Below are 26115 nucleotides of genomic sequence, written 5' to 3'. Positions count from 1 at the left end.
TCTGATTTTGAATCCCTATTTATTTCTACTATTTAGATATTTTTCTTCATTTCAGAAGGTTTAGCTAATATTCCTTCTTTTATTTGTGCAGCATTTCTACATCTTTAAGTTTGGAGGGGGGATTCCTAGTATCCACTCAGTCATGTGTGTTTACTTAGGAGCCCAAATTCCATTTTTACAAAGTCAGTTTAAATTAGAGTGGGTGATACAGCCTGGATTGTTTCTGGATTCATGACTATATTACTATAAATCATTGTGGGCAAAGTAAGTTAAAAAAAGAGTTCACAGAGAAGGAAGCTATTTAGAGTAGGAAGAGTGAAATAGAAGAATCTGGGGGTTTAAACAACTATTGGAAATCAGTGCTGGAAGGCTACTGTACTTTTAGCACTTTCTTTTTTGATTGATCTTATTTTGAGCGCTTCCTTTTTGTCATTAGGGACCTGGTGAGTTTCTGTTTGTTTGTTTTATGTAAACAAAGTATCTAATAACTTCCAGTGATCCCATGTTTCTCAAAGTTCGGATCTATTCACAAATCGTATCACCTGGGATGCTGATTAAAAATATAGATTCAGGAGTTCCCGTCGTGGTGCAGTGGTTAACGAATCCGACTAGGAACCATGAGGTTGCGGGTTCGGTCCCTGCCCTTGCTCAGTGGGTTAACGATCCGGCGTTGCCGTGAGCTGTGGTGTAGGTTGCAGACGCGGCTCAGATCCCGCGTTGCTGTGGCTCTGGCGTAGGCTGGCAGCTACAGCTCCGATTCGACCCCTAGCCTGGGAACCTCCATATGCCGTGGGAGCGGCCCAAGAAATAGTAACAACAACAACAACAACAAAAGACAAAAAAAAAAAAAAAAATATATATATATATATATATATAGATTCAAAAGCTCCATCCAGAGTCAGGGAATCTACATTTAACATACTTCCTATGATAGTGAGTCATATACTTAAGTGTGAAAATCATTACAGATAGGTACCAGTGATATATATGTTGACCCTACAAATGATGGTTGTATATCATTTCTGACAGAAAATATGGCAGATAATACTTTAATCCAAAAGAATAATTGGTAGCTTTCTAGCTGTGGAGAATTTTAATTGTTTAGAGCATAAGGGACTGGAAACCTATGGCCTGTAAGCCAAATCCAGCCCATCATGGGGTTGTGTGTATCCACGAAGTTTTACAGAATGCTATTTGCATTTGTAAATGGTTAGAAAAAAACAAAGTGTCAGGGAAGGAATAAATGAAGGTAAAATAATATCTTTTATTTTTCTTATTTTTAATTGATATGAAAAACATCTATTGTTTAAAGTAATAGTAACAACAGTGTATTGGGTGATTATATCATATGGATAAAGGAAAAGAATGTCAGCAATATTGTAAGATATGTGAGTGAGGAATTGAGAAGAATATGTGATAATGTCCTTACACTACATGTGAAGTGGTATTGTATTATTTGAAGGAATATTTAGATTGGTTTAAAACATATATTGTAAACTCTAGGGCAACTATAAAAAATTTAGAAAGAAGTATAATTGTTTGCTAAGAAGTGAGATAAAACTTAATTATGTACAATGTACAGTTAAAACCAGAGAAACATAAAAAGGAGGCAAAAAAGAAAACAAATGCCAAATGCGTGAAATAGAAAATACTTACATAGTAAATATTAATCCCAACTATATCCATTATCACTTTAAATGTGAATAGTTCAAATACAAAAATGAAAAGGCAGAGATTGTCAGAGAGGATACAAAAATAAGACCCAACTATATATTATCTACAATAGACCCAATTTAAATATGAAGACTTAGATAGGTTAAAGGTAAAAGGATGGAGAAGGATGTACCATGCTAACATAAATCAAAAGAAAGATTGAACAACTATATTAATTTCAGACAAAGCCAACTTTGGAATGAGGAAATTTATCAGTGGTCAAGAGGAGCACTATATAATAATAAAGGGGTAAATTTTCTAAGTTATAATAGTCCAAAACATGCACTTAATATCAGAGATCAAAATACATGAGGCAAAAACTGGCATTAGCTATCCTTGATTTAGGCTAACTACCTTGATAGATAAGATGATAAAAGAGGTTAAGAGACTTGCTTTAAGTCATAAAACTAATGATTGGCAGAACAGGGATCTCCTAGTCCCTTGCCTAGATCACTCTCTAATAAATGAAAATTTTGTTTGAAAAGCTGTTATCTTCACTTAGTTAATGCAAAAACAGACAGGATTAAGAACCACCGGAATAGGGACTCCAGGTGACACATTAGCCTGACACCATCCAGTAGGCTTTTTGTGGAGAGGGCTGATCAGGTAAAGACTTCTCCAAGACCAATTGTGTAGGCAGATCTTGAAATTTTGTCAAGAATAGTTGCACAAGCTAGGGGGGGATTAAAAAAAAAAAGAAAACAGGCTGAAGCTTGGTTTGCCAGTCCAAGTGATGGATCATTCAGGAATTTAGGAGTAGGGACTAGACGGGAAGGAGACTTGGGATGAGGTGCTGAAAACTACTCTGTTGTGGTTCATTGATGGAGGCTGGCTTGAACAGATGATGGTATGGTGCTAAAGGAGCAGGAGAAATGGGTTTAGGGACCTAGGCATGGGAAGAAGCAGATGTCTGAAAGTATGTATGTGGGGCTGGTAGTTGAGTGGTAAGGCTCGTTAGGCTGTGTAGAGGTAAAGAACAGAGGCAAGGAGAGTGGGTTGAGTTTGGGGGAAACCAAAAGATCCCTGAAAGGGGGATTCGGCTCTTGCTTGTTCTTTCCCTCTATTTATTTTTCTGTTCCTCTTTTCTTTATTCAGTTGGCCCTCCATATCTGAGTTCTGTATCCATGGATTCAACCATGGACTGAAAGTATTTGAAAAAAAAGTCCAGAAAGTTCCAAAGGCAATACGTGAATTGCCATCAACTGGCAGTTGTTTACAAAGCATTTACATCATATTTACAACTATTTGCACAGCATTTGCATTGTATTAGGTATTATAAATAACCTAGAAATGACTTAAAGTATGGGAGAGGAGTTCCCATTATGGCTCAGTGGTAACTAATCCAACTAGTATCCACGAGGATGCAGGTTCGATCCCTGGCTCTACTCAGTGGGTTAAGGATCTGGCATTGTCGTGAGCTGTGGTTTAAGTCACAGACGTGGCTCGATCTGGCATTGCTGTGGCTGTGGCATAGGCCAGCAGCTGCAGCTCCAATTCGACCCCTAGCCTGGGAATTTCAATATGCTGTGGGTACAGCCCTGAAAGAGAAAGAAAAAAAAATGAAAGAAAATAAAGTATATGGTTATGTGCAGATACTACACCATTTTATTTAAGGGACCTGAGCATCCACAGATCTTGATACTCATCAGGGCAGGAGATGGGGAAGGGGTTTCTTGTACCAGTCCTCTCACCCTACCCCCTGCCCAAATACCAAGAAAGAACTAATACTTCCTTCTACTATAATTGTTCAAATTATGTAAACAGAATATATCAAATGAAATTTTACCTTTTTTGTTCTTATTTAGAAAGCTAACTATCGTGTCTCTCAAGAAAATAAACAGAACCTATTTGCTTTTGATTTCTGTCTTGATTAACTCCTGATTGATCAGGTCTTTAAAATGGAAATAATTCTTTAAAAGGGGGCTGTTCTTCTACTTAAAAATCTTTCCAATGATAGCAGTCAGTTTGCTTTGTCTTCATGTTCAAATACCTGTTCTTAATCACAAAGGTGACAACATGCTGATGTTTTTCCTGATTCTCAGGTCCTTCTGGGTTCAGTAACCAAACTGACTTTGCAAGAGATTTCAGGAAAAAGACTAGGATACTTTAGGGTACCATGAAAATTTCAACTCTGAAATTTTTTAAAGAGAAAGATGTTGAGAACATTCCTTTATGGAAAGAGATATGTGAAATTTTACCTTGGAATTATGATATTAAAATTCCTATTAACTAAATAAATCTAATCAAATCATTAATCAGTTACAAATAATATAATTTTACATTCTGAGTACCAGTCCAAGGAATTTGAATTTTATTTCATGCTACTGATATGATTTATCATATTTATCAGCTAGAAAGTAAGTATATGCTATGATTAAACATCATACAGCTCTGACTTCAAATATTGGCCTCTGCATTTACTAGCAAGGTATTTTACTTCTCTGAGACTCAGTTTCTCCATGTGCAAAACATGAACACTAATAGACTCTGCCTAGAATCTGGAGTATAGCTGGCATATAGTATGCACTCCATAACTATATTTGAATAAATTAGTTATCTCATAATATTATGTGAGAATTATATAATATATGTGATGCATAACACATAGTAAGCATTCAGTAGCTCAGTAGTTTTATACAATCATCATTCTGCTAAAATGGTGGAGGGAATTTTATTGTTTTTGGGAGAGTGATATCTAAGCATTTCTCCTAAGCAATCATAACTAGTTATCTTCTGGTTATAACTTTTAATTTAGTCAGATATTTAAAATTGAAAATCTGACATTTGAGCACCCTCATTTATTATGGAAGACTCTTTCTTACATCGTCCATTATATGCACCTCTTTTGCATATACAGAGGCGGCAGAAAACATTTTTCAAGCACACAGAAACTTAGGGAATATTTAGTTATGCATGAGACTTTGTTGAAAAATCAACTTGAGGATGAAGAAGCCAAATAACAGCAGAAAGAGACATGATAAAGAAATGATGGTAAAAGGATCGGTTGTAATGGCAAATGAATTTTCTACTTTTTTTTTTTTTTTTTTTTTTTTTTTTTTTTTTTTGGTCTTTTTGCTATTTCTTGGGCCGCTCCCGCGGCGAATGGAAGTTCCCAGGCTAGGGGTCTAATCGGAGCTGTAGCCACCGGCCTATGCCAGAGCTACAGCAACCCAGGATCCGAGCCGCGTCTGCAACCTACACCACAGCTCACGGCAACGCCGGATCGTTAACCCACTGAGCAAGGGCAGGGACCAAACCCTCAACCTCATGGTTCCTAGTCGGATTCGTTAACCACTGCGCCATGACAGGAACTCCAATTTTCTACATTTAAATATTAAGATTAAAAATTACAATTTAAATTGCTGAAATTGCAGTTAAAAATAAACATAAAAACTTCAAGAGTGATGGAGTATACATACTTTTCCTTATTTCTCATTCCTCTGATTAAATACAACTAAACCCTAGCCATTATTTATAAAAACAAACCTGAAACAATTCTGAAATTTGGAGAGAAGAAGGCAGACTGGAACCAGGGAAGAGTGCAGTGGTGAGCTTCCTGGTTCGGGGATTTTTTTGCCTCATATATCCCAGACTTGGTTCCAGAGAGAGACTGGAAACCTGGAAGCACCAACAGATACAAACAATGCCTAAAGAAAAGCCAGATCTCTCTAAAGAAGCAGGAAGGAATAACCTAGCAAAGTAGAAACAACAACCACTCTACTCTAATCACACAACCACAGGAAAAAACTGTGGTTCCATCCCCACCCCTACCCCTATCAGCAAAAACCAAGCAGGGAGCCAAAACTTTGACCCTCACTGTGCTGTAATAAGGTACCTCAGTGCCCCCACCAGAGTGTCATCAGTAAAGACCTAGTGAGGGGTGCAAGGACTTTCATCCCTGCTAGATTACAACAGAGATCCTCCCCACCATCCCTACTCATTGTTAGTAGAGACCAAATGAAGAGGTGAGTTCCCACCCCTAGCAGTTAGAAATGAGGTGACTCTTCCACTCCCCCCAGGATGCTGTCAGAAGATACCTAGTGGAGAGTCAAGACTTTTACCACTACCCAGCAGTAATAAGGCTACTCCCCCACCCTTGTCAGTGGTGGCCATGTGGGGAGCAGTAACAAGGCACTCCTATCCTTGCAGTCAGGGTAGTATAGTATATCAGTGGAGGCCTAGGGTGGAGTTGGAACTCCTATATCCACCCACCAGTAATAAGGTTCCCTAATCCATGAGTGTCAGTGAAGGCCCAGTGCAGAGCCTGGACTTCTACCCATCCTTGGCAGTATGGAGGCAGTATTCCTTCTTTACCCTGCCAGAGTGGTATCAGAGGAAGCCACCCAAAACAAAATATTTAAAGAAAATTCAGACTCTTACAGTGCAATATCCCAAATGACTAGATAGCATGTGAAAATCACGTGTCATGCCAAGAACCAGAGAAATATCAACTTGCATGAGAAAAGATAATCAATAGATGCCAACATTAAGATAACAGAAATGTTCAAATTATGAGGATATTAAAGCAGCAATCATAAAAATATTCAGTGAGCAATTACAATACATGAAACAAATAAAAAATAGAAAGACTCAGCAAAGAATTAGGAAGTTTCAACAAGGAAATAAATGATATGAAGAACCAAATTGAAATTTTAGAAATGAAAATAAAAAAAATGAAATTAAAAAGAATTTGTACATGTATGTGTAACTGGGTCACCATGCTGTACAGCAGAAAAAAAAATTGTATTGGGGAAATAACAATTAAAAAAAAAAAGCTCAGTGGCTAGGCTAAACAGCAAAATGGAAAAGATAGATGAAAAAAAAATCAGTGAACTTGAAAGACAGAATAATAGAAATTACCCAATCTGAATATCAGAGAAAACAAAAAGGAAAAAAAAAAAAAAAAAAAAAAAAAGAACAGTCTCAAGGATCTGCCAGACCAAAAGAAAGGATTTAAAGTTTATGTCAAGAGAGTAAGACTGAAAACATACTGGGAGAAATAATGGCTGAAAATGTCCCAAATTTGGCAAAAGACTTAAAGTTATAAATTCAACAAACTGAGTAAACCCCAAACAGATAAACTCAATCCATAACGAGACAAATCATAGTCAAGCTACTAAAAGCTAAAGACCAGAAAATCTTGAAACCAGTGAGAGAAATGGCACTTCACTTACAGGTAAAAAAAAACAATTCAAATGACAGTAGATTTTGTTTCATCGGAAGTCATGGAGGCCAGAAGGAAGTTGCACAACATTCTTTTAAGGGGCTGAAGGAAAGAATTGTTTACCTAGCATTCTATATCCAGCCAAAGTATCCTTTGGGAACGAAAGACAAGACTAATAAAGACTAATAAAGAAAACAAGACAATAAAGAAAACAGAATTTGTTGACAAAAACCTCCCTAAAAGGAATGGCTAAAATAAGTTTTTTAAAAAGAAAAAAAAAAAAAGGAAACTCAGAATATCACATAGGAAGAAAGACAAACAAAAAGGTAAAGACAATAACTGCAATAGGCTTTTTTTCTGCTCATGAGTTTTCTAAATTATTTTTGATGTTTAAGGCAAAACTTACAACACTGGCCGATGTGGTTGTCAATGTTGTAGAAAAATAGGAATAATACCCTTATCTTTCACAGAGATAGGCAATTGTTACATGCCGTCTAAAGTTGAACTTAGTCAAAGCAAAAGCATGATGCCATCTTTTTAAATGTTTTATATAAAACATTTTAAGGAAGTAGTATCTGATATTTATAAATATTTATTTTGCTTTATCTTCTTTTTCTTGTGTTACATTCAAATACCTTTAAATTTGAATATAGCATATACAATGTGATAATGTTGCTGTAAAATTACTGATGTAAGTATTTTTATAAAGTCATGTATGTATGATTTTCTCTGAATGTTGATAAAGGTAGTACATTGAGATTTGCTTTAATTACTACATTCTTTGTAGTTTTTGTTATGATTAATGTTTTAAAATGAGTGTGTATTTTTGTAAAAGAATTATTATATTTTAAAATTATGAAAAAAAAAAGAAATGGAGTTCCCGTCATGGCGCAGTGGTTAACGAATCCGACTAGGAACCATGAGGTCGCGGGTTCGATCCCTGCCCTTGCTCAGTGGGTCAAGGTTCCAGCCTTGCCTTGAGCTGTGGTGTAGGTTGCAGACGTGGCTCAGATCCCGCGTTGCTGTGGCTCTGGCATAGGCCGGTGACTCCGCTCCGATTCAACCCCTAGCCTGGGAACTTCCATATGCCACGGGAGCAGCCCAAGAAATGGCAAAAAGACAAAATAAATAAATAAATAAATAAATAAAAATAAAATTATGAATCAAAATAATATAGCATTTTAAAATATGTTTATATTAATAATACCTAAATTACACAAAAATGCAAATACTAAAATAAAAAATATCCTACTAGGAATGTTTTCTTTGTGGGGGGAGCTCAATTCACATACCATACAACTCAAAGATCCACTTATATTTACCTCCACCTTGAAATCTAACCAGTAAATGGCTATTGCTCTCTCTCTCTCTCTCAATCTCTTTCTTTGAATACATATGGACACATATATACACATGCATGTGTGTACATACACATATATTCATGGTAAACAGTTCCTTTTGAGGTTTTTATGGTGAGAGCCAGGCTTTCTTTTAAAATGAAGAAGTGGCAATTATTGTGAAAGAATTATATTGATGTAATTTTTTCTAGGTGCAATACTTATACATCTATCTGGGTTTTCTCTAGGTGCAATATTCTACACAGTGAGTATACTTTAAGAAGGTATAGTTCTATGACATTGAGTTTACTGGGCATTAAAGTTCAATGCAGGAACTAAAATATACAGGGTATTGGTGAGTGTAGCTAGAGAAGTAGTCTGGTGTTTTGTGTGTGTGTGCATGTGTGTGAGTGTGCACACACATGCACACACACGCACAGTTATGAATACTGGGTATCTAGAAATAAGTAACATCATGCGGGGGAAAGTCGAACCTCTGGTTTTCCTTCTTGTGTGATGCATGCAAGTTAGGACATGTAATTTCATTGACAATGATGATGCGTAAATAAAGTCTACCTCAAACTATGGCTATCCCTCAGAGTGAAAACTCAAGTTTTCACCAGAAGCCTAACGGAGAATACTGGATGTAGAGTCAAAAGGCTGCCACTCACTGATATGTGACCTTTATTAATTGACCTCCCTTCCAACATTCTAGATTCCACGTCCTCTCTGTTCATTTAATCACCCTGGATTCAATTCGCCTAAGTATAGAAGAATACGAATAATCTCTCCCGAATAATCTCTCCCGTCCTCAGCTGTCCTTATGCAGTATTAGAATTCAATCCATTGTTGACAGTTACCCATTCAATTCAAACTAGAATTAAATAGAGTTTTCTGGGTTAATCTTTTTATTTTCATACCAGGGACCAGTTTCTTTCAAAGAATAACCTCTTTATTATGAACTGTTGGTCAGAAATATTGATTGGTATAATGGAGTTTTGTTGTAATGAATACCTATGCACTAGGAAATATAACACTTATTTTAATAAATAAACCCCCAAATCTCAGTGGTCTAACAATATAAGTTTTTTCTCATTAATGTCACATCCAGTGCTGAGATACCTAGTGGATGGCCTTCAATGTGGTATTCCAGGACCCAGGTTTTTTCCGTCTTGTGACTTCTTTTGGAGAAACTTCCATTCATCTGGCAATGAAGAAAAGACACTATAAGGAAGGACATGTCTTCTTAATTTCTGCTCAAAAGTGATACACTTCTCCAACTACTTTAGCCTAAAGTGACACATTACATCTGGTCACGTTGCTTTGACCTGTTTAGTCTTACGGGCACCCCTCATGTGACAGGGACAGAGATATAATAGGTTCTGGCTGAGCAGCTGCTTCTTGGCAACAGCTCTGCACTGTGGAAGAGGAGCACACAGCTTTGGTGGTCAGTAAATTATCTCCACCCTATCCAGGGGAGCAAGCCCAGGTGAATGTGGGGCTCAGCTCATTGCCTCCCCCCTTTCAAGGATCACAGCTTGAGTTGGCTGCTGTCTGATTCCTTCAAACAGTTGTTTTATATTTTTATGTTGGATTTCAAGTTATCTATGATTGGATGGTAATTCTGATCTCTTCCATGATGGCTGGAACAGGAAATACTACTTGACTTGGTTTTAACCCAGCATTTCTTAAACTTATTTGACCCTGGAGCCCCTTTTCTTCATACAACAATTAATAATAAAATAATTCAAAAAGCATTTTTGCAAGAGAAAGGGTAAAATTATACCACCTTCATTCCTTTACTTATTTTCCCAGGTTTTTGCTTTTGTAATTGTTTTGCTTTTGTTTTTATTTGTTGTAATTTTTTTTTTTTGAGAAGTTTGCATTTAGTTCAGTGTTGTTTAAGTGGTCAGGCTAGTTGAAGTAGGCAGGACTAAAGGAAGCTGAAAAGCAACTGTACTTGATTACAGGACAAATGAAGTCGGCACAGTAGTCTGTATAGCTCTCACACTTGGCAGAGCAGAGGGAGAAGTTTTAGGTGTCTGTCACCTAGTACCTACTTAAGTCTCCGATTTCCTAATTACTATATCTCTTTGAGCCGCAATTTATAATCTGAAAAGTGAGAAGTATTCATGAGTGTTAAATGAGACACCATATGTAAAATAGCTACAAATAATAAGGAACTTAATACATAGATGGCTCCTCCCTTCCTCTTTCTCTTTTCTATGTTCTTCTAGTTCATAATACACTAACCTAATTATAGGTAAGTTAGTTGTGCTGTTCTGCTACAATGGCAGTTATATGCAAAGGGGTCAGGGAAAGGATGTGGTAACTGTATAAGGTCCCAATTCACCAACACTGAATTTAAATAAATACGACACATAGGTGGTTAGATTCCAGGAACTTAGACCGTGTCATTCCTATTATTGATAGCCCAATATTATGTTAACAATGAAGCTAACGACTTGAGCTTCAAGCCCTTCACTTGCATTGGTTCCTAGGAGTACTTGGAGTTGCTGAGAATTTTAGGATGTTCTAGATGGTGAGGGGAGAGCCTTGCTATGTAAACATTTCTGGTAAGTTGCCTAAAGAGCTCTCGGAAAAGAAGGGACTTAAAAAAGTTTCTGGGAGTTGGTTGTGATTTATTTTGTCATTCTATATAAATATTTACTTTTGTCCCTAATTTTGTGTTTTGAAATGTAAACAACCTGTTTACATATCAGACCCTAAACACATGGATCCACTCTTGCCCACCCTTTGGGTGCCGTCACCTGCTACTACTCTGAAGATTCCCGGAGGTGCCCACTCTGAACCCACTTTGATTACCAGAGCTGCGGATGGCTTTCCTATCCCTCTCCTCCCCTGCTCCCCTAGATCTCTCCTCAGCACTGCTAGGATCAAGGGCCAGCTGTTTGAGCCCATGCCAGACACAGTGTCTCTCCACATGCACTCTGTTCACTGGGGAGAGTAATTAGGGCTGGAGGCTTAGGACCCAAAGTATGCAAGGAATTAGGAGAGAGAAACGTTTAAGAAAATAGGGCCCTTGGGACAATACTTGAGCCTCAGGGTCACCCTTTTGGCTCCTTGTTAGCTTATACAGGCACTCATGCTTTCATTAATTGTATTTTTTGAGTACCCATTATGTGCCTGATGCATTGCCCACCACCCTGACCTTTACTTTCATAATTTTTCAATGATAACATTTCTCCAGAGTACAGACTCTGAAATTCCTGAACCACAACCTTTAGTCAGCTGGGTGATTCCTGAATGGATTATATAGGCACTGGTTTAAGAAAAGCCAAAGAAAAAAAATCTATATTTTGTAGGATCTTTTTTTCCTAAGAGTATTCATTTCATCCAAGCTTTACCTGCCTAATGTAGTAGCGGGTACTACCACTGCTTCCTAGGTTGACCCAAAGCAAAGAAGATCAAGAATAATGTCACCTCAGAAAACCTAAAGGCAAGTGTGAAGAATAATGTGCCCCACAGGAACCCAGAGTGAGGCCTTTTGAGGAGGAGCAGATACAATTTATAAAGCTTTGCAGAGACTCAAGTCAACCTCTCCAGTGTTTGGCTTCAAGGTGTCAGAATAGGTTTTATAGGTCAACAGCGTTGTTCTAATGATTATCCAAGCTTCTCCCAAATTGGGGGGGGGGGCAGGGCGGGGACCCAGTTTTATGGAATTACCTTCCCAGTTGGCAGGCTGGGTGTTAGAATTCTGAGCAGACTGCCCCTCCTCCCTGAAAGCAGCAGGCTGCAAAATAGGTCCGGAAATTCCTGAGCATTGGGAAGCCAGCACTAATGCAATTACCTGAAATAAAAGAAGGGGTCAGATAATAAGGGGCAAAGGTTTTCCTTTTAAAGCAAAGAGCCAGGTAAACAAAACCAGCTGCCCCTGGAGCCAACAAACTCTCCTTATTAAATGTTTTAAGAGGCTAATGGGCATAAGTGGCTAATTGTAGTACAATCCTAAAGACTAAATCTAGGGGCCTGGAGAAAGGGGGTAGGTGGATCAGAGTTAAAACCGGGCTGGCAGAGACAGAAAGGAGATGAGACCTGCCCCTGGCAGTGAATCACTAACTGACCAGAATGGAATTAAAATAAGAGTAAGAGGATTTCCCCTGGAGTCTCTAATATTTCTGTCAGTTTCTCTGTGCTATGGGCTTGGAAATCTCAGCTGGGACAGCTTTAATTTTATATGCTAGTGGAATAGGATCTGGAATAACAAATTATGGGAAAGATTATGTGTATTTACTATGGAAAAGTCCGAAAGGTTATATGGCCAAGTGTTAACTGTGGGTCTCTCCAGGTGTTGAGCTTGTCAGTGATATTTTTGTATTTTAATTTTGTTGATATGCATTTTCTAATTTATCTATAATAAGCACTTGTTTCTTTTATAATAAACAGATAAAGGGCAATGTTTGAAATAAAATGAGATATTAAATTTGAGATAAAATTTAAAACTAAGGCAAGCAAGAGATTTGGTGAATGCATTACTAAGTTGTTCCATTTACTTACCATATGTATGTGTGTACTCTGCCATCTGTACCACCTCCTCACATGTACCCTTGATATGACCTGCCAATCTAGAGGCCAGCAGAGGAAGGAAGGATGGTTGCTGATACTGAGCCAGACAGGCTATTTGTCCACACACAAAGGTTTCAAGCTCACTGCATTTGTAGTAATAGCTCACAGAAATGTTATTTCTGCACAGCCTCTCCTGGCTTCCGCTTTTAGTTCCGCTCTCCTGGCAGCCACTTGTGATGTGATCCTAAGAGATGCTGAAATGTCAAGAGAACTTGGATTATAACTATGATTTCCCTGAAAGTATCAGTCTAAGTGTTTCTGGAACCAACCTTTCCCAGGGTTTATGTGGAAGATTCCTTTCTCTCTCTTTCCTTCCCTGGATCCTTCCTTTCCTCTCTGATTTGTTTGGTGTTCTGATGCCTTTGCAGCCATTACTAAACAAGCTAACTCTTGAGGGGAGAGAGGGACTCGTTGGTAGCTCAGAACCATCTTTAGAGGAAAGCGGAGTGTTGCCCTGAGTTCACTGGACAGTAAGTTGAAAGCCAGTCCTACTTCATTATACCCAGTCTTGGTTAGAAATCACCATTTTTATCATTTTTAACAATGTACTCTTACCAAGTGGTCATCACAGGCCATCATGTCCAAATCTAAATGATATATTGAGCCCTTTATCATAGATAGCTTCTACCAGAGAATCAAAGCTCTGTAACAAGGAGGACTTTTTCAAATAACTACAGATTTGTGGACATTAATTGTTTTCTTAGAAGCTTCACATTTATGAAGGGCAAGTGAAGCAAGCTAACTGTTCAGGGGTACCCAAGCAAAGGCTCAGGTATTTATCAATTCATACCTATGGTTAAAATACTCCCTCTCTTAAAAGGAATACTAAACTCTGGAGGACCAAGTTATTTCCGTAGTATAATATAAGTGTGGGTTTATGTTTGCAAATGAAATTTGCTGAAACTTAAGGAGTTCCTGTCATGGCTCAGCAGTTAACGAACCTGACTAGTATCCATGAGTATGCATGTTCAATCCCTGGCCTCGCTCAGAGGGTTAGGGATCTGGTGTTGCCGTGAGCTGTGATGTAGGTTGCAGATGTGGTTCAGATCCAGAGCTGCTGTGACTATGGTGTGGGCCAGCAGGAACAGCTCCGATTCGACTCCTATCCTTGCAACCTCCATATGCTGCAAGTGCAGCTCTAAAAAAGACAAAAAAGAAAAAAGAAAGAAAGAAAGAAAGGAATTGGGTGAAACTTTGATTATTTGATAGTTTGATAATATGGGGATTCCTTTGACATCCAAATATGACTCTGACTCGGATTAGAGTTATTAAAAAGACACAGTGATGGTCAGGGTAAGGAAGGAAGGGACTCTTATCTGGGCCAAAAATAGAGGCAATGCCCGGGGCCATATTTGAGAAGCATTTTAGAGAGTGTCTGGTATTTCTGTTAACTTTCTCTTATTCTCTTAGAGAGCTCATCTACAGTCATGGCTCCATTCATTACTTACAAACCAAAAAAAAAAAAAAAAAAAAAAAAAAAAAAACCACCCAGGTCAATATTTTTTGTCTCAACTATTCTCTGTACCGACTTCTCACATCTCCAACTCCCTGTTGTATATTTTCTCTTTGATATTCTTTGTGTCTTTGATATCTCAAATGGAATCACTTATCTCCTTTGACAAACCTAAAACCTCGTCTGACTAGCCTGCATATCCTTGGCACCAATGTTCCCTAAGACATTCTCTCTCATAAGCTCATGATCATCATTGGCTACACCCTTCTTGTCTTTCTTACACTATAGAAGCTTTATTTTATTAATTCTTCCTTCACAGGCTCTCCGCTTTTACTTTTTCCATGACCTCCCTTACTTAGACCCAGATTCCTTCTTGCCTGCACTGTTGAGATAAGATAACCTTGTTACACTGGTTTCCTGCCTGGAGCTCTCCCACTCCAGTCTAATTCATAGCCCACAGGAATCGCCTGAAACCAACTGAAAGTGATTGAATCCAGCTTGTTAGGTTAAAAATGGGGCCAAGAATAGGGCCCCATTTTTTTAACCTTAATCTTAATAAAAAGATTAAGCCAAACTTTTTTACTGGAATTCTTCCCCCACGTGTCACATAAAGAAGGAATTGGACTATTCCTAGGTCCAAGAAAATAGCCATTGCGTGGACAGGCAGCCAATTTTAGGTCTTCCCTGGATTTGAACTAAGTACAGTGGAATGGTACTTAGGAGTGTATGAGTGGGTTACCTGTCCTAGATGATCACTTTTCAGGGATGCTGTCATAGGCTTACATGCTTTAGACCACATGATCCTTAAAAGTTTTTTCAAACTGCAAATCTTTGCAACATAATCACAGCCCTTTCCAGCTCTCCCTCTGACTCCCACCTACTGGGAATCCAGTCTGTTCTTGCTGCTACATACTCCCCTCATTCCAAATCCTGCAGTGAATGAACATGCTGTCCTTTTCTAGACAGATGTTCCCCTGCTCACCCCACTCCATAGCTTTTCAGTCTAGGTTGCTACCACCTTAGGGTAGATTTGGTTATTGAATACCTTTTATGTGCCACATTCTGTGCCCACCATTTCTCCTGATTTTATGGGTACAGTAACTATGAAAATACTACAGGTTTGGGGTTCTTTTCTAACCAGTTTTAAAGCAGGGGAAACCCAGTATCATATAGGTAGTAAGGGGCAAAGCTTGGACTGAACAAGGCTTTGTGTACTTGAGAAAAGAGACAAAAGGAAGGAGAGGAAGAATGAAGGCCCCTCAACCCTTGGCCATAGATTTTATGGGACAGGAAGCATGTTCACAGGGAATCCTGCGTATTGAAAAAGTACATCTGGTATTGTTATCTCAATGAGTATTAAACTATATGTGTTGTTAGCAAAACTTGTAAACTCTGATGTTTAAAATAGTTACTGGAGCTAACAAAGAAAGAAGAAAAAACTACAAATTTGATTAAAACATAAAAGAACCCTAATTATAGGCATTTTTATCGTATGCATAGTCATCATGTATTACAGTAACATATATTCATGTCCTTCAGTGTGTCTTAGATTAACATTGCATGAGTTATTTTTTATTTATTTATTTATTTATTTATTTTGTCTTTTTGCCTTTTCTAGGGCTGCTCCTGCAGCATATGGAGGTTCCCAGGCTAGGGGTCTAATCAGAGCTATAGCCATCGGCTTACACCAGAGCCACAGCAACTCGGGATCTGAGCTGCGTCTGCCACCTACACCACAGCTCAGTGCAACACCGGCCAGGGATCAAACCCAAAACCTCATGGTTCCTAATCGGATTCATTAACACTGAGCCATGATGGGAACTCCGGAGTTCTTTTTAATTTTAACATTGCAGTGTTTTCATATGCCTAGCTTTCAGATAGTATGCTATCTAATCACAACTTTTAAAAAATCAGAGGTGCTAATAGTGAATCACCAATAGGAGGAGGCCGTGAGGTATCTGACATGGATATGCCCAGCTCTGTGTATTGCACATAATAAATGTTAATTGGATCTGAGTCTAGCATCTGTAGCTGGAATGAGGTGAACGATCATGTCATTGGTTTTATTCCCTAATATAAATAACCACAAAATTTTCAAAACATGTACTCTTTGACACAATTTCACCTTAAGAATTCTATACACACACATAATTTAGTCAGTCCTTTATCATTGATGACTATTTTTATGAGCTGAAAGTTAGAGAAATCGAAAAGAACTAAGTATGTTGAATGCCTACTGTGTGCCAGACACTTTAGGTTTGTTTGCTTCCTCTCCAGTCAATCCTGAGAAGTAGATATGTTACTTCTCTTTTAAGAATAAAGAAACTGCGGGCTGTTAAGGCATCTTGCCCAAGATCATATAGGTAGTAAATACCCGATTTAGAATTTGACCTCAGTTGTCTCTGGCCTCCAAACCCATACTCTTTCCAATATACCAATGATTTAAACACTGGGTTCTCTGGAAAGGTGTGAGGTGGTGAAGGATGCCAAGGGGAAGAATGAATGGAGGAACTCATCTCCCACCCTCAACCAGAGCACCTGGTTGAAAATGCAATTAAGAAAGAATTTTAAGCATTCCACTACATCACATATTGGTATGGAAATTTAACTTTTAAAAGAATTTTCACATAATTCTAGAATATGTACTGATTAGTTGGTGTCTTACTAAAAATGATATAATCCATCATTATCCATAAGCCAAAGAGACCCATGTGGTTTTGGAAAAGGCACCCAGGAGTCATAAGCATTATTTAAATTAAATTGATTTAATTGGAATTTTGTAAAGATGGGCCTTGGGAGGCTTGAAATAATGAACATCACCTAACCCTGGTCGTAATCTTCAGAGTAGGGATCCAGATGGAGGATCCCCACAAAGCTGGATTGATCTGTTTTGGTTAAAATTAACGACATAGTTTTAGCACAACTTGATGTTTCACTTAAGCTACCTTACAAAACCTGGGACACCACCACACTGATGAGTGCCAGACTTGTTGCTATATAAGAAAAGGGCACTTGGACATTAATCTGGCTGATTTATTTATGTATTCATTTATTTATTCTGGAGGTGGAAGGAGGTCAATTACAAGGTATTGCCCAGAAGTGAGCTAGAGATGAAATATTTGAGACCGACTCACTGCACTAAATCAGATTTTTGTGCTTGATGTTTTCTTATTTAAAGGGGTGGAGACCTTTCAAAATGTTTGAGTATTCTTTCAAACCTTTCACATACATTTATTACTTTAGAGTGGGAGTAGGAATGATATGGGAAGGGTTTTAAATTACTTGCCCTAGAGGGGAAAGCAAAGCAAGCTTTCTTCCATTACCCAATTTTTGTTGCATTTTCCTGTGAGTTCATATAGAGCAATATATGCAGTTTCAATGGTGGTTCAAAAAAGTCACAATATTAGCCCACAAATGAAGGTAGGTAAAGATGAAGAGGAAAAAGGTATATTATTTGTTTGAAAAGTATCCAGGGTCTCAAAACTTTTTAGGATGTAGAACCCAAGTGAACCCTGAGCTGTTTCCTCAGGCAACACAGACTTCTGGCTAGAGAAGTATATTTGTAGTCTGCTTTAGATCTTATCTGATTCTTGTTTTATTTTTATTGCAGTTGCTACATTGATGGCCGGGTGGTCAAGGTGATGGACTTCCTGAAAACTCGCCTGTTAGACACACTCTCTGACCAGATTAGGAAAATTCAGAAAGTGAGTAGAAGTCTCCTGGGAAGAAGAGGAGTGAGTTTGGCGGTAAGGCGAGGAAAAGGTCACAAGGTTCCAGCTGGATGTCAGCACTGTGGGTAGAAAAATAGTGCAATCTGGAAATGCCTGGCCAAGAGCTACCTCTCACAGTTGATGATTTTATTTATTGTTTTTCACATTGACAAGGGTGTGAATGTGCTATATCCAAGGTTAAAAGCTTCTCTATTTTAATAAATATTTTGTAACAGTGGGCTTCTAAACTCTAAGTTTCTTAAGGGAAGAACAGGTTTACTTTCTTTTTGCAGGAGTTTATTTTGGGTTAGTTTGAGGAAAAAAAATGATTACATTCTGGTAGTGGAATTCTGGTCTGGGGCATTGACAATTCTGAGCCACAATTACAGTATTATTAGATGTCTTAGTAAGAAGAAACATCTCGGAGTTCCCATCGTGGCTCAGCAGTTAACAAATCCAGCTAGCATCCATGAGGACATGGGTTCAATCCCTGGCCTCACTCAATGGGTTAAGGATCTGGTGTTGCTGTGAGCTGTGGGGTAGGTCGCAGACACGGCTCAGATCGTGCATTGCCATGGTTGTGGTGTAGGCCAGCGGCTACAGCTCTGATTTGACCCCTAGCCTGGGAACCTCCATATGCCATGGGTATGGCCCTAAAGAGACAAAAAGACAAAAATAACAATTTAAAAAAGAAGAAGAAGAAACATCTTATTTTTGTAGAGATGTGGTAGAAGCTAGATTAAATTAAGCAATTACCTGTAGGTCCTATTAGCAAGACATCTGTGGTCAATAGTTCTCAAACTTGAATATGACCAAAATCACCAGAGGTTACTCATAAAGTTTCCAGTCTCACTTCTGATGTTCTGATTTAGTATGTCTGAAATGGATCCCAGACATCTCTATTTTTAATAGTTATCTGTCAAATGATTCCACCCAATGCAGATCACATCTTGAAATACACTAGAATAGTTAATTCTGAATTACAAGGATCTTATGTCTACATTTCCATCTCCCTTTACAGAATGGTGATATCACGTCTTTAGTTGCCTAGTCAGGCCCTCTTCCAGGGAATCAAGACCTTTTGAACACTTAACGGTCTCCTGAGGAGATTAAACAAATCTTTGCAGAAAAATGGCAATAGGTAGGCCCCCATTAATATGGGATACATGAATAAATGAATGGGCAAATAAATGAATTGCTCATAAAATTAGCTGTGAAAGAAAATCAGATTTGGAGCAATCTCAGAAAAGCACTTTTGATTGCTAAAGTGGAAGACTTACACTTTTTATATTCATACCAATATTTTAACAAATAGCCTTTGAGTCTCTAGAGGCTGAGAGGGCTCAGGACTTCTGGATTTCTACATCCCAATCTGATCCCTCTGGGTATTAGGTACATTGACCAGCACCATTATCTGTTACTGTCTCCTCATAAGCAAAGCCTGGGAGAAGTAAATGATCTGGCGTACTCTACCAATCTGTTTGACATTCATTTGGTATTTAATATTCACTGAATTCTTAGCAACTACCAGGCAAAGTGCCATGTGCTGAGGATACAAAATGGAATAAGACATGGTCCCTGCCATTGAGGAACTCACAGTTTTAAGGTTTAATACTTATTTTGAGCAGGTTGAAAAACATATTACCTAGTGTAGTAGAATATCAACCTGTTGAACACTATGGTTTTCTAAACATATTATGCCAGTCCAATATTAGGTATCACTGTCTATAAAGAGAAGGAAATTTAATTCATTCATTTGTTCATTCTTTCACTCAATAGATATTTGAGTGCTTATGATGTTCAAGGTATTATTCTATGTTTCTGTATTATTACAGTGTACAAGATCAACAAGTCCCTGTATTTCTGGCTTTTCTGGTTTTGAGTCTAATGACTCAGTCAAAGGGTTGTCTTGGAAGAGAAATTATTCAGTGGTATCATGGCACTGAGAATAAAGGTTCTAACTGTCCTCATGTGATCCTTTAAGTAGAACAGGTAGCTCTAGGTCAAAACTAAGACAAAGATGCTGGGAGTTTTTCCCCACTACTCGTCACCCTCCACCACTGTACCACTACACCATTTTTTTTACCATCAAGGAATTTCAGAGACTGAAATAAGTAGCTAAGCTTCCCTCCTGATTTGTCCAGGCAAGGGCAAAGAAACTTAAGGAAAAGAGTGCAAACCCTATGCACAGCTAAGATTCAAACCTTTTAAAACAAGTCTGATGGATTTGGAAGGGGAGAGCCAAGTGCAGTTGCAGGAAGTCGCAATCAAGGCTCCAAGAGAAATGACCTTTATGCAGAAAGTACCTGGCAGGGGATGACTAGACTCAGTAGTGGGCATGGATTCACTTTTGGCTACTCCAAATAGAATATGCTCAGAGGTCTCCTCGGGCTAGGTTCCTGTTCTGGTTATGTCTTGCTGTTGGCAACAAATTACCCCAAAACTTAGTGGCTTCAAACAACCACTTATTATGACGATGGACTCTGTGTGTCAGGAATTCCTATAGGGATAGGTTTTCTTTGCCCCATTAGCTCCAGCTAGAAGGCCCAAAGCCGGGGTGACTCAAAGCTGGAATCATTCGAAAGCTGGTTTACTCCTGTGTCTGGTAGTTATTTGATATGGGTTGTCAACTAGCACCTTTGTGGACTGATAACCAGAATACCTACATATGAACTCTTCATACAGCCTGGGCTTCCTCCCGAGGTTCTAATGTCAGATGCCCAAGAGAGAGAGAGCCAGGCGGAAACTTTATCACCTTTTCTACCTTCCCTCAGAGGTCATAAGGTACACTTCAACCACATTCTATTCATTGAGATAGTCACCAAGACCCAAAGAGATTCAGGGTGAGTGGAAATAAATTCCTCTTGATGGGGGCGTGGTAAGGTTTTGAAAGGGCTTATAGGACCAGAAATGCTTTTTTCAATCATTTTTGGAAAATACTATCTGCCAAACTTCCATCCTCCTTGTTTCATTGAGTAGCCCATTCAGCTATTTCTCTGACTGGTTTTCTTTCTCCAACTCTGTTTTACAAATTTGCCAAATAATTGCCTTAAATGGGTGTCTGCTAGAGGTGTTGCTGAATCCCAAATACCTTGAGATTTGATTCATGGGATAGACCTTGTATTGGCAGCAGCAGCCTGGATCTAGTTGTTAGGGCCTCCAGGATGAGAGTCTCTCACCACAGCACCAGATCAGATATGCTATGTTTTGGCCTGCTCTGGGGAGAGCAGGGCTGGGAGACCAGAGAAAGGTCACCAAGATTTGTCAGTTGAAAAGTTTCTTTGGCTGTTCCTGAAGTCCCCTGAAAGTAGGATGGAGATGTGGGGAATTAGAGTCCAAGGTACCAACTGGAGTAGAGTGGTCAAACTTCTTTCTTGCAAGTCCACAAAACTAGGTTGGAAATGGGCCAAGTGAGATTTTAAGGATGAAGGAAGAACCCTCATCCAAGAGCTAGCAATGGAATATTTTTTCTCCATTTTGAGAAGTTCAGAGAAGTCCTAATAACTTTTACTTAGGTCCACAGTTATGACAAAAGGGCAGATTCCCCACCAAAACAGATTTATGTGAGATTGGTTAGATAAATCAGTGGTGAAGATGTCTGAACAAGAGATAGGATGTAGGATTTGAAGTCTGGTGGCTTGAGTTGTATGTCTTTGGGCTGGTCACTTAACTTTTCTGAATTTGTTTCTTCACAAAATGAGGATGCTAAGAACCATGGTCAGCCCTCCATATCAACATCCGTGTGTTCTGCCTCTGTGGATTCAACCAACCACAGATCAAAAATATTTGAGAAAAGAATTCCAGAAGATTCTAAAAAGCAAAACTTGAATTTGCGATGTCCTGGCAACTATTTATATTGTATTTCAACTATTTTACAGAGCATTTACTTGTATTAGGTACTATAAGTAATCTAGAGATGATTTAAAGTACATGGAAGGATATGCATAGGTTATGCACAGTCCCTACACCATTTTGTGTAAGGCACTTGAGCATCTGCAGATTTTGATATCCACAACGGTTCCTAGAACCAATACTCAACTGATAGGGACCAATGTACTATTCTCCTTCCCTCTTAAGTAGATTAGGAAGGTCACATGAGGGCCTGTTTTGTTAATTGCTATTGAATACTAGGTTCTTATTGCTATTATTATTGTTTCAGTTATTTTGGTTACTTTTAATAATAATTTATGTAACTGGAGAAGCTTCATGTTACTTATTTATCCTTAATTTATTCTTTGCTTTTTTCCTCTTTCCTATTTCTTTGAACCCTGGAGAATATGATAGGCAATATTTCTGGCACCTGAAAGGCAGTGGCTCAATTGCTAAAAACAGCTGTGGTTTCCAATTTGGAATGCCACTTAAAGAAGTCTCAGTTTTCTGAGCAGTGAGTTAATTCTGGTTGTATGAAAACTACATGAAGCATTTGAAAGCCAGAGACAATGTTTGGACAACCCACTCCTCTGGATGACCCACACACTGTTCCTTCCATTAGAATGAATATAATCATCTATATTTTGAGAGATGAGTGAAGGGAAAGAGTTGAGAATCTCGCGATGCAGGCAAGAGTCAGATGGAAAAGTGAGAGATGTTTAGGATATAGTGCAGATGGTATAGTGTGAATAGCTGGGCTGACTCCAAAACAATGACATAAGAACCAAGAAGAACCACATTGGCTTAAATCACTTGGACTCTATGATTTGCATCTTCATCTCCTAGAGGAATCAGAGGAGGAAATAACACTTTTTGATATTATTTTTAGCCATTCAATAAGCATGAGAAGGAGTTGGTGAAATCCCAGTCATAAGGGAAACATTTCCAAAAGTACTGTCCTTATTATTGCATTTTGAATCATAAACTGAACACTGGCTTCCCTAATATTTGAAAATATCCTTCTTTGCTCCTTTCTTTCTTCTCTTCATTTATCAACAGTTAATAACATTTTTAGTATCTTCCAGCCCCCTGAGGATAAAACAGTGATCAAGACCGATGTGGTAGTTGTTGTCCTCATAGACCTTACAGTCTAGTGGGAAAAGAATTAACAAAACAAGCAGTGATCATAAGATGTGATGACTCCTGTAATAGGGAACATATAGGGTGCAATGGGAGCCAATGGTGGGATGTATCTACCTTAGTTTGTAAAAGAAGGGAAATCAGAGAAGATCTTCCCAGAGGAAGTGACATTTAGGCTAATATCCAAAGGATAGGCACTTCTCATGTATGCAGTTCTTCTTACAGTGTGATCAGTGGACTCCTGGTGGTAGATGTGTATGGTGGTAAGAATGGTTTATATGGTTTATAATATGACCATGATCATCCTTTTGTCAATATCATCATTGCTTAAGATTGTTTATAATACTTAATAAAGACGAACTCTTTTGAAACCTCAGTAAATGCAAATAACATTATGCCACTTTTTCTAGTGTGTCTTAGTTCCAGGATCATGGAAGTAGGTTAAAACAGAGGAATATTCAATCCTTTTGATGTAACATATGGATTAAAAAAGAGACTTTTGTTCTCAACCAACTTTCTGGTTTCTCTACTTATTATGTTAAAGTATATCAAAGGAGAAGAGGGTAGGGTAAAATAATAACACTAACTCTTGAGTATCATAGATTAACTGGATGCACGATTAAAGGATTATGAGGACAATGATAATGTTAACATTCTCCAATAAAGAAAACTGGAAAGTGAAAATGTTTTACTAGGGTAAAACAATAATATCACCACTGGAAAAAAAATTAGTGTTTGATGGATTCATTCATTCAATAATGTTGAATGCTTATTTCCATCTGCCAGTGCCTACTGCGGTACCCATAATTTGGCAAGTGCTCAATCAGTGTGAGAAGGAAGCAGTTAGGAGGGGGGGGCATGAATGAGCAGAGTGAAATAGTGAAAGAAGCATAAAAGAAACAAAGTAATGTCATGGTCTTAAGCACAGTTGGATCTGGTAGCTCTGCTATTCACAGGTGGAGGAATCTGCTACTAATTTTGTACTACTGAATAGGTAGAAGTTGATTTAGGCAGTGATAAACAGGCTATATCTACAGTAGCCATTGTGGGAGAGTATCCTTTGGGTATGTGTTTTGGAGTGAAGGAACGGTCTCTTTGTGTCTCAAAGTAACATTTCAGTCATTTTGCTAATGCCAGATATTTCACTTTAGAAAAATAATTTTTCATTCTACATTACGAAGAGGATGCAGAATGTAAATAATCTGAGAAGAGGTAAACTACACTGGCTTAAGTCACACTAAGGTGTTAATATCAAATAGATGTTCTCTTCCCAAGACCAGGTTTTGATGGAGGGGAAGGGAAATGCAGGCCAAGGAAGGAAGTATTCAAGAGAGGCAGAGGAGCCACACTAATACCTTATGGCATCCAGGGATGATTCTAAGCTTTATGGGGCTGGAAGCTTGTACAGTGGGGACCTCTTCTTCAAGAAAAAGAAAACAAAACAAATTTGCATGTTTTAGAAAAACATCTTACCGTATGAACACATTACTAGGGTCGTTCCCAGGACATTAGGAGTGGTCTGTGAAAGTAGAGAGCTGGAAGTTTAAGCTTCATGAGCTTCCCAGTAAATGAATCCCTGTGACTGCACTTATCTCTGCCTCTGCAAATAGGAGACTATGACCTAGGGGTCACTTTGGTCCTTATCTTTCATATATAAGACACTGCTGATAAGTAGGGGAATCCAGCTAGGAAGGTATGTTTACCACATAGGAGCTCCAAAATTTCAGTCATTGTCATTCCATGAACCATAATTCCTCAATTCTTAAACATAAACAATTATAAAATTCACCATCAATTTAATAACAGGTGGGGAAGAGAGTAAACACCTGGCAGGTTTCTTTTAAATAGCAACTGAGAAAAACATGATTTCAAACCATTCAAATGTGAAAAGTCCATTTTCAACTTACAGAAATAAAGTGATTATATTACCTTTTAGGTTACAAATGTCACTTATTGAGCGCATCATATATTACCAACCCACTGAAGAAACCAGTAGTTTGCTCAAGGCCACACTTGCTAAATAGTAAAATTAGAGCTCCTAACTCTGAGGCTGACACTCTATGACATCATTCTGCATCTCCCATGCTTGTAAATCATTAGTTTTGTAACCCATGTAATATTTATATCCCTGACCAGCTGAGATTAGGAAATCTGTTTTTTTTTTTTAAAGAATACCCAATGTTCCTAGTGAAGAATTTCAAACTGACCCCTCAATGAGTTGATAAGTCTAGGGTGGGTGTCCTAGAAGTGAGGGCTGAGTGAAAGTTGGGTGCCACAATATTAGGTAACATCTAATATTACCATGATGTGAGAGAGTAGAAGAGGACAAGGATTTTCAGGGAGTGATTTTCATATTCATTTACTGGACTCCATTCATGTTTAATGTATACAGGCTGTGTGGCCATGTATACTGTGAAGTCTTGTGTGGAAGGCAATAACAATATGAAGGACATATTAGGGGAATGGCCCTGGGAACAAATTGCTAGTTGGGCCAAAAATCTTCTGGATTAAAAGGCAGTCACCGGGGTGGGGTGGGGAGCGCAGGGGAGACCTTTGAATATTTCCACATAGAAGTGAAGGGATTATAGGGTTTGTCTTGAGTGAGAAGAAATTACTTCTGAGGCTGGTAGAACCTATGACTTGTCAGTAGTAGACTGTCCTGTAAGCCTGAGGGGTTGGTTAGTCATAGGTAGGACTGGAGAAATAAGGAAGTGATTTGTGTGCAACTAGCTGTTGTCCAGTCACTTCCCCCACCAGCACTTACCCTTGAACATAGTCATTGCTTTGAGTCTGTGAAACTTTCTTCCTCATTTTCTTGCATGTGCTCCTAATTTCCTTGCCTCCCCCTGTGACTTTCTTTTTTTGTGTATACTCTTACTTAAATTTTATGTTTTGTTGCAATTACACTCAATTGCTTGTCTGCGGTTTGAGATAACAAGAGCAGAAAATGCAATTTTAAATTCTAAAAATGACACAGAAACAGAAGCCACAAATTAAAAATTGATCTGATACCAAAAGAAAATGAGCAAATACAGCAATCCGGAACAGGGAGATGATAAAAAGAAATTATACAGAAAAAAATTAATGAAACTGACAGGAAGTACATTAGACAAGAAATAAATCTGGAAGAATGTGATGAGG

The 26115-nt window shown here is 38.4% G+C and overlaps 1 protein-coding gene and 1 long non-coding RNA gene across 9 annotated transcripts in view; one reads left to right on the top strand and one right to left on the bottom strand.

The window, feature by feature from the left end:
• The window catches only part of LOC106508431 (uncharacterized), a 43744-nt gene extending 30749 nt beyond the window's left edge, over positions 1 to 12995 (bottom strand). The window contains exons 1-3 of one of the 2 annotated variants that reach the window (XR_014826733.1): positions 12733 to 12995; positions 11902 to 12025; positions 4747 to 9418 (exon numbers count right to left, since the gene is read on the bottom strand). This is a non-coding gene — a long non-coding RNA (uncharacterized LOC106508431). Of the gene's footprint in view, positions 1 to 4746; positions 9419 to 11901; positions 12026 to 12732 lie in introns of those variants that run through there. The other variant, XR_002338324.2, reaches the window with a different exon arrangement.
• The window catches only part of HPSE2 (heparanase 2 (inactive)), a 760216-nt gene that overhangs the window by 588936 nt on the left and 145165 nt on the right, over positions 1 to 26115 (top strand). For all 7 annotated transcript variants that reach the window (XM_084995064.1, XM_021072270.2, XM_021072269.2 and 4 more), the window contains one exon: positions 17865 to 17958. In XM_084995064.1, the coding sequence (XP_084851190.1) occupies positions 17865 to 17958 (94 nt within the window). The remainder of the gene's footprint in view (positions 1 to 17864; positions 17959 to 26115) is intronic.

This window comes from Sus scrofa, chromosome 14 (assembly GCF_054392235.1).
Source record: "Sus scrofa isolate SSC_HxYL_T2T_F1_AM1 chromosome 14, Sscrofa_HxYL_maternal_Yorkshire_Landrace_v2.0, whole genome shotgun sequence".
Taxonomy (NCBI): Eukaryota; Metazoa; Chordata; class Mammalia; order Artiodactyla; family Suidae; genus Sus; species Sus scrofa.
Note: the sequence above shows the minus strand (reverse complement) of the source record. Positions and strands in the feature narration are given on the sequence as shown.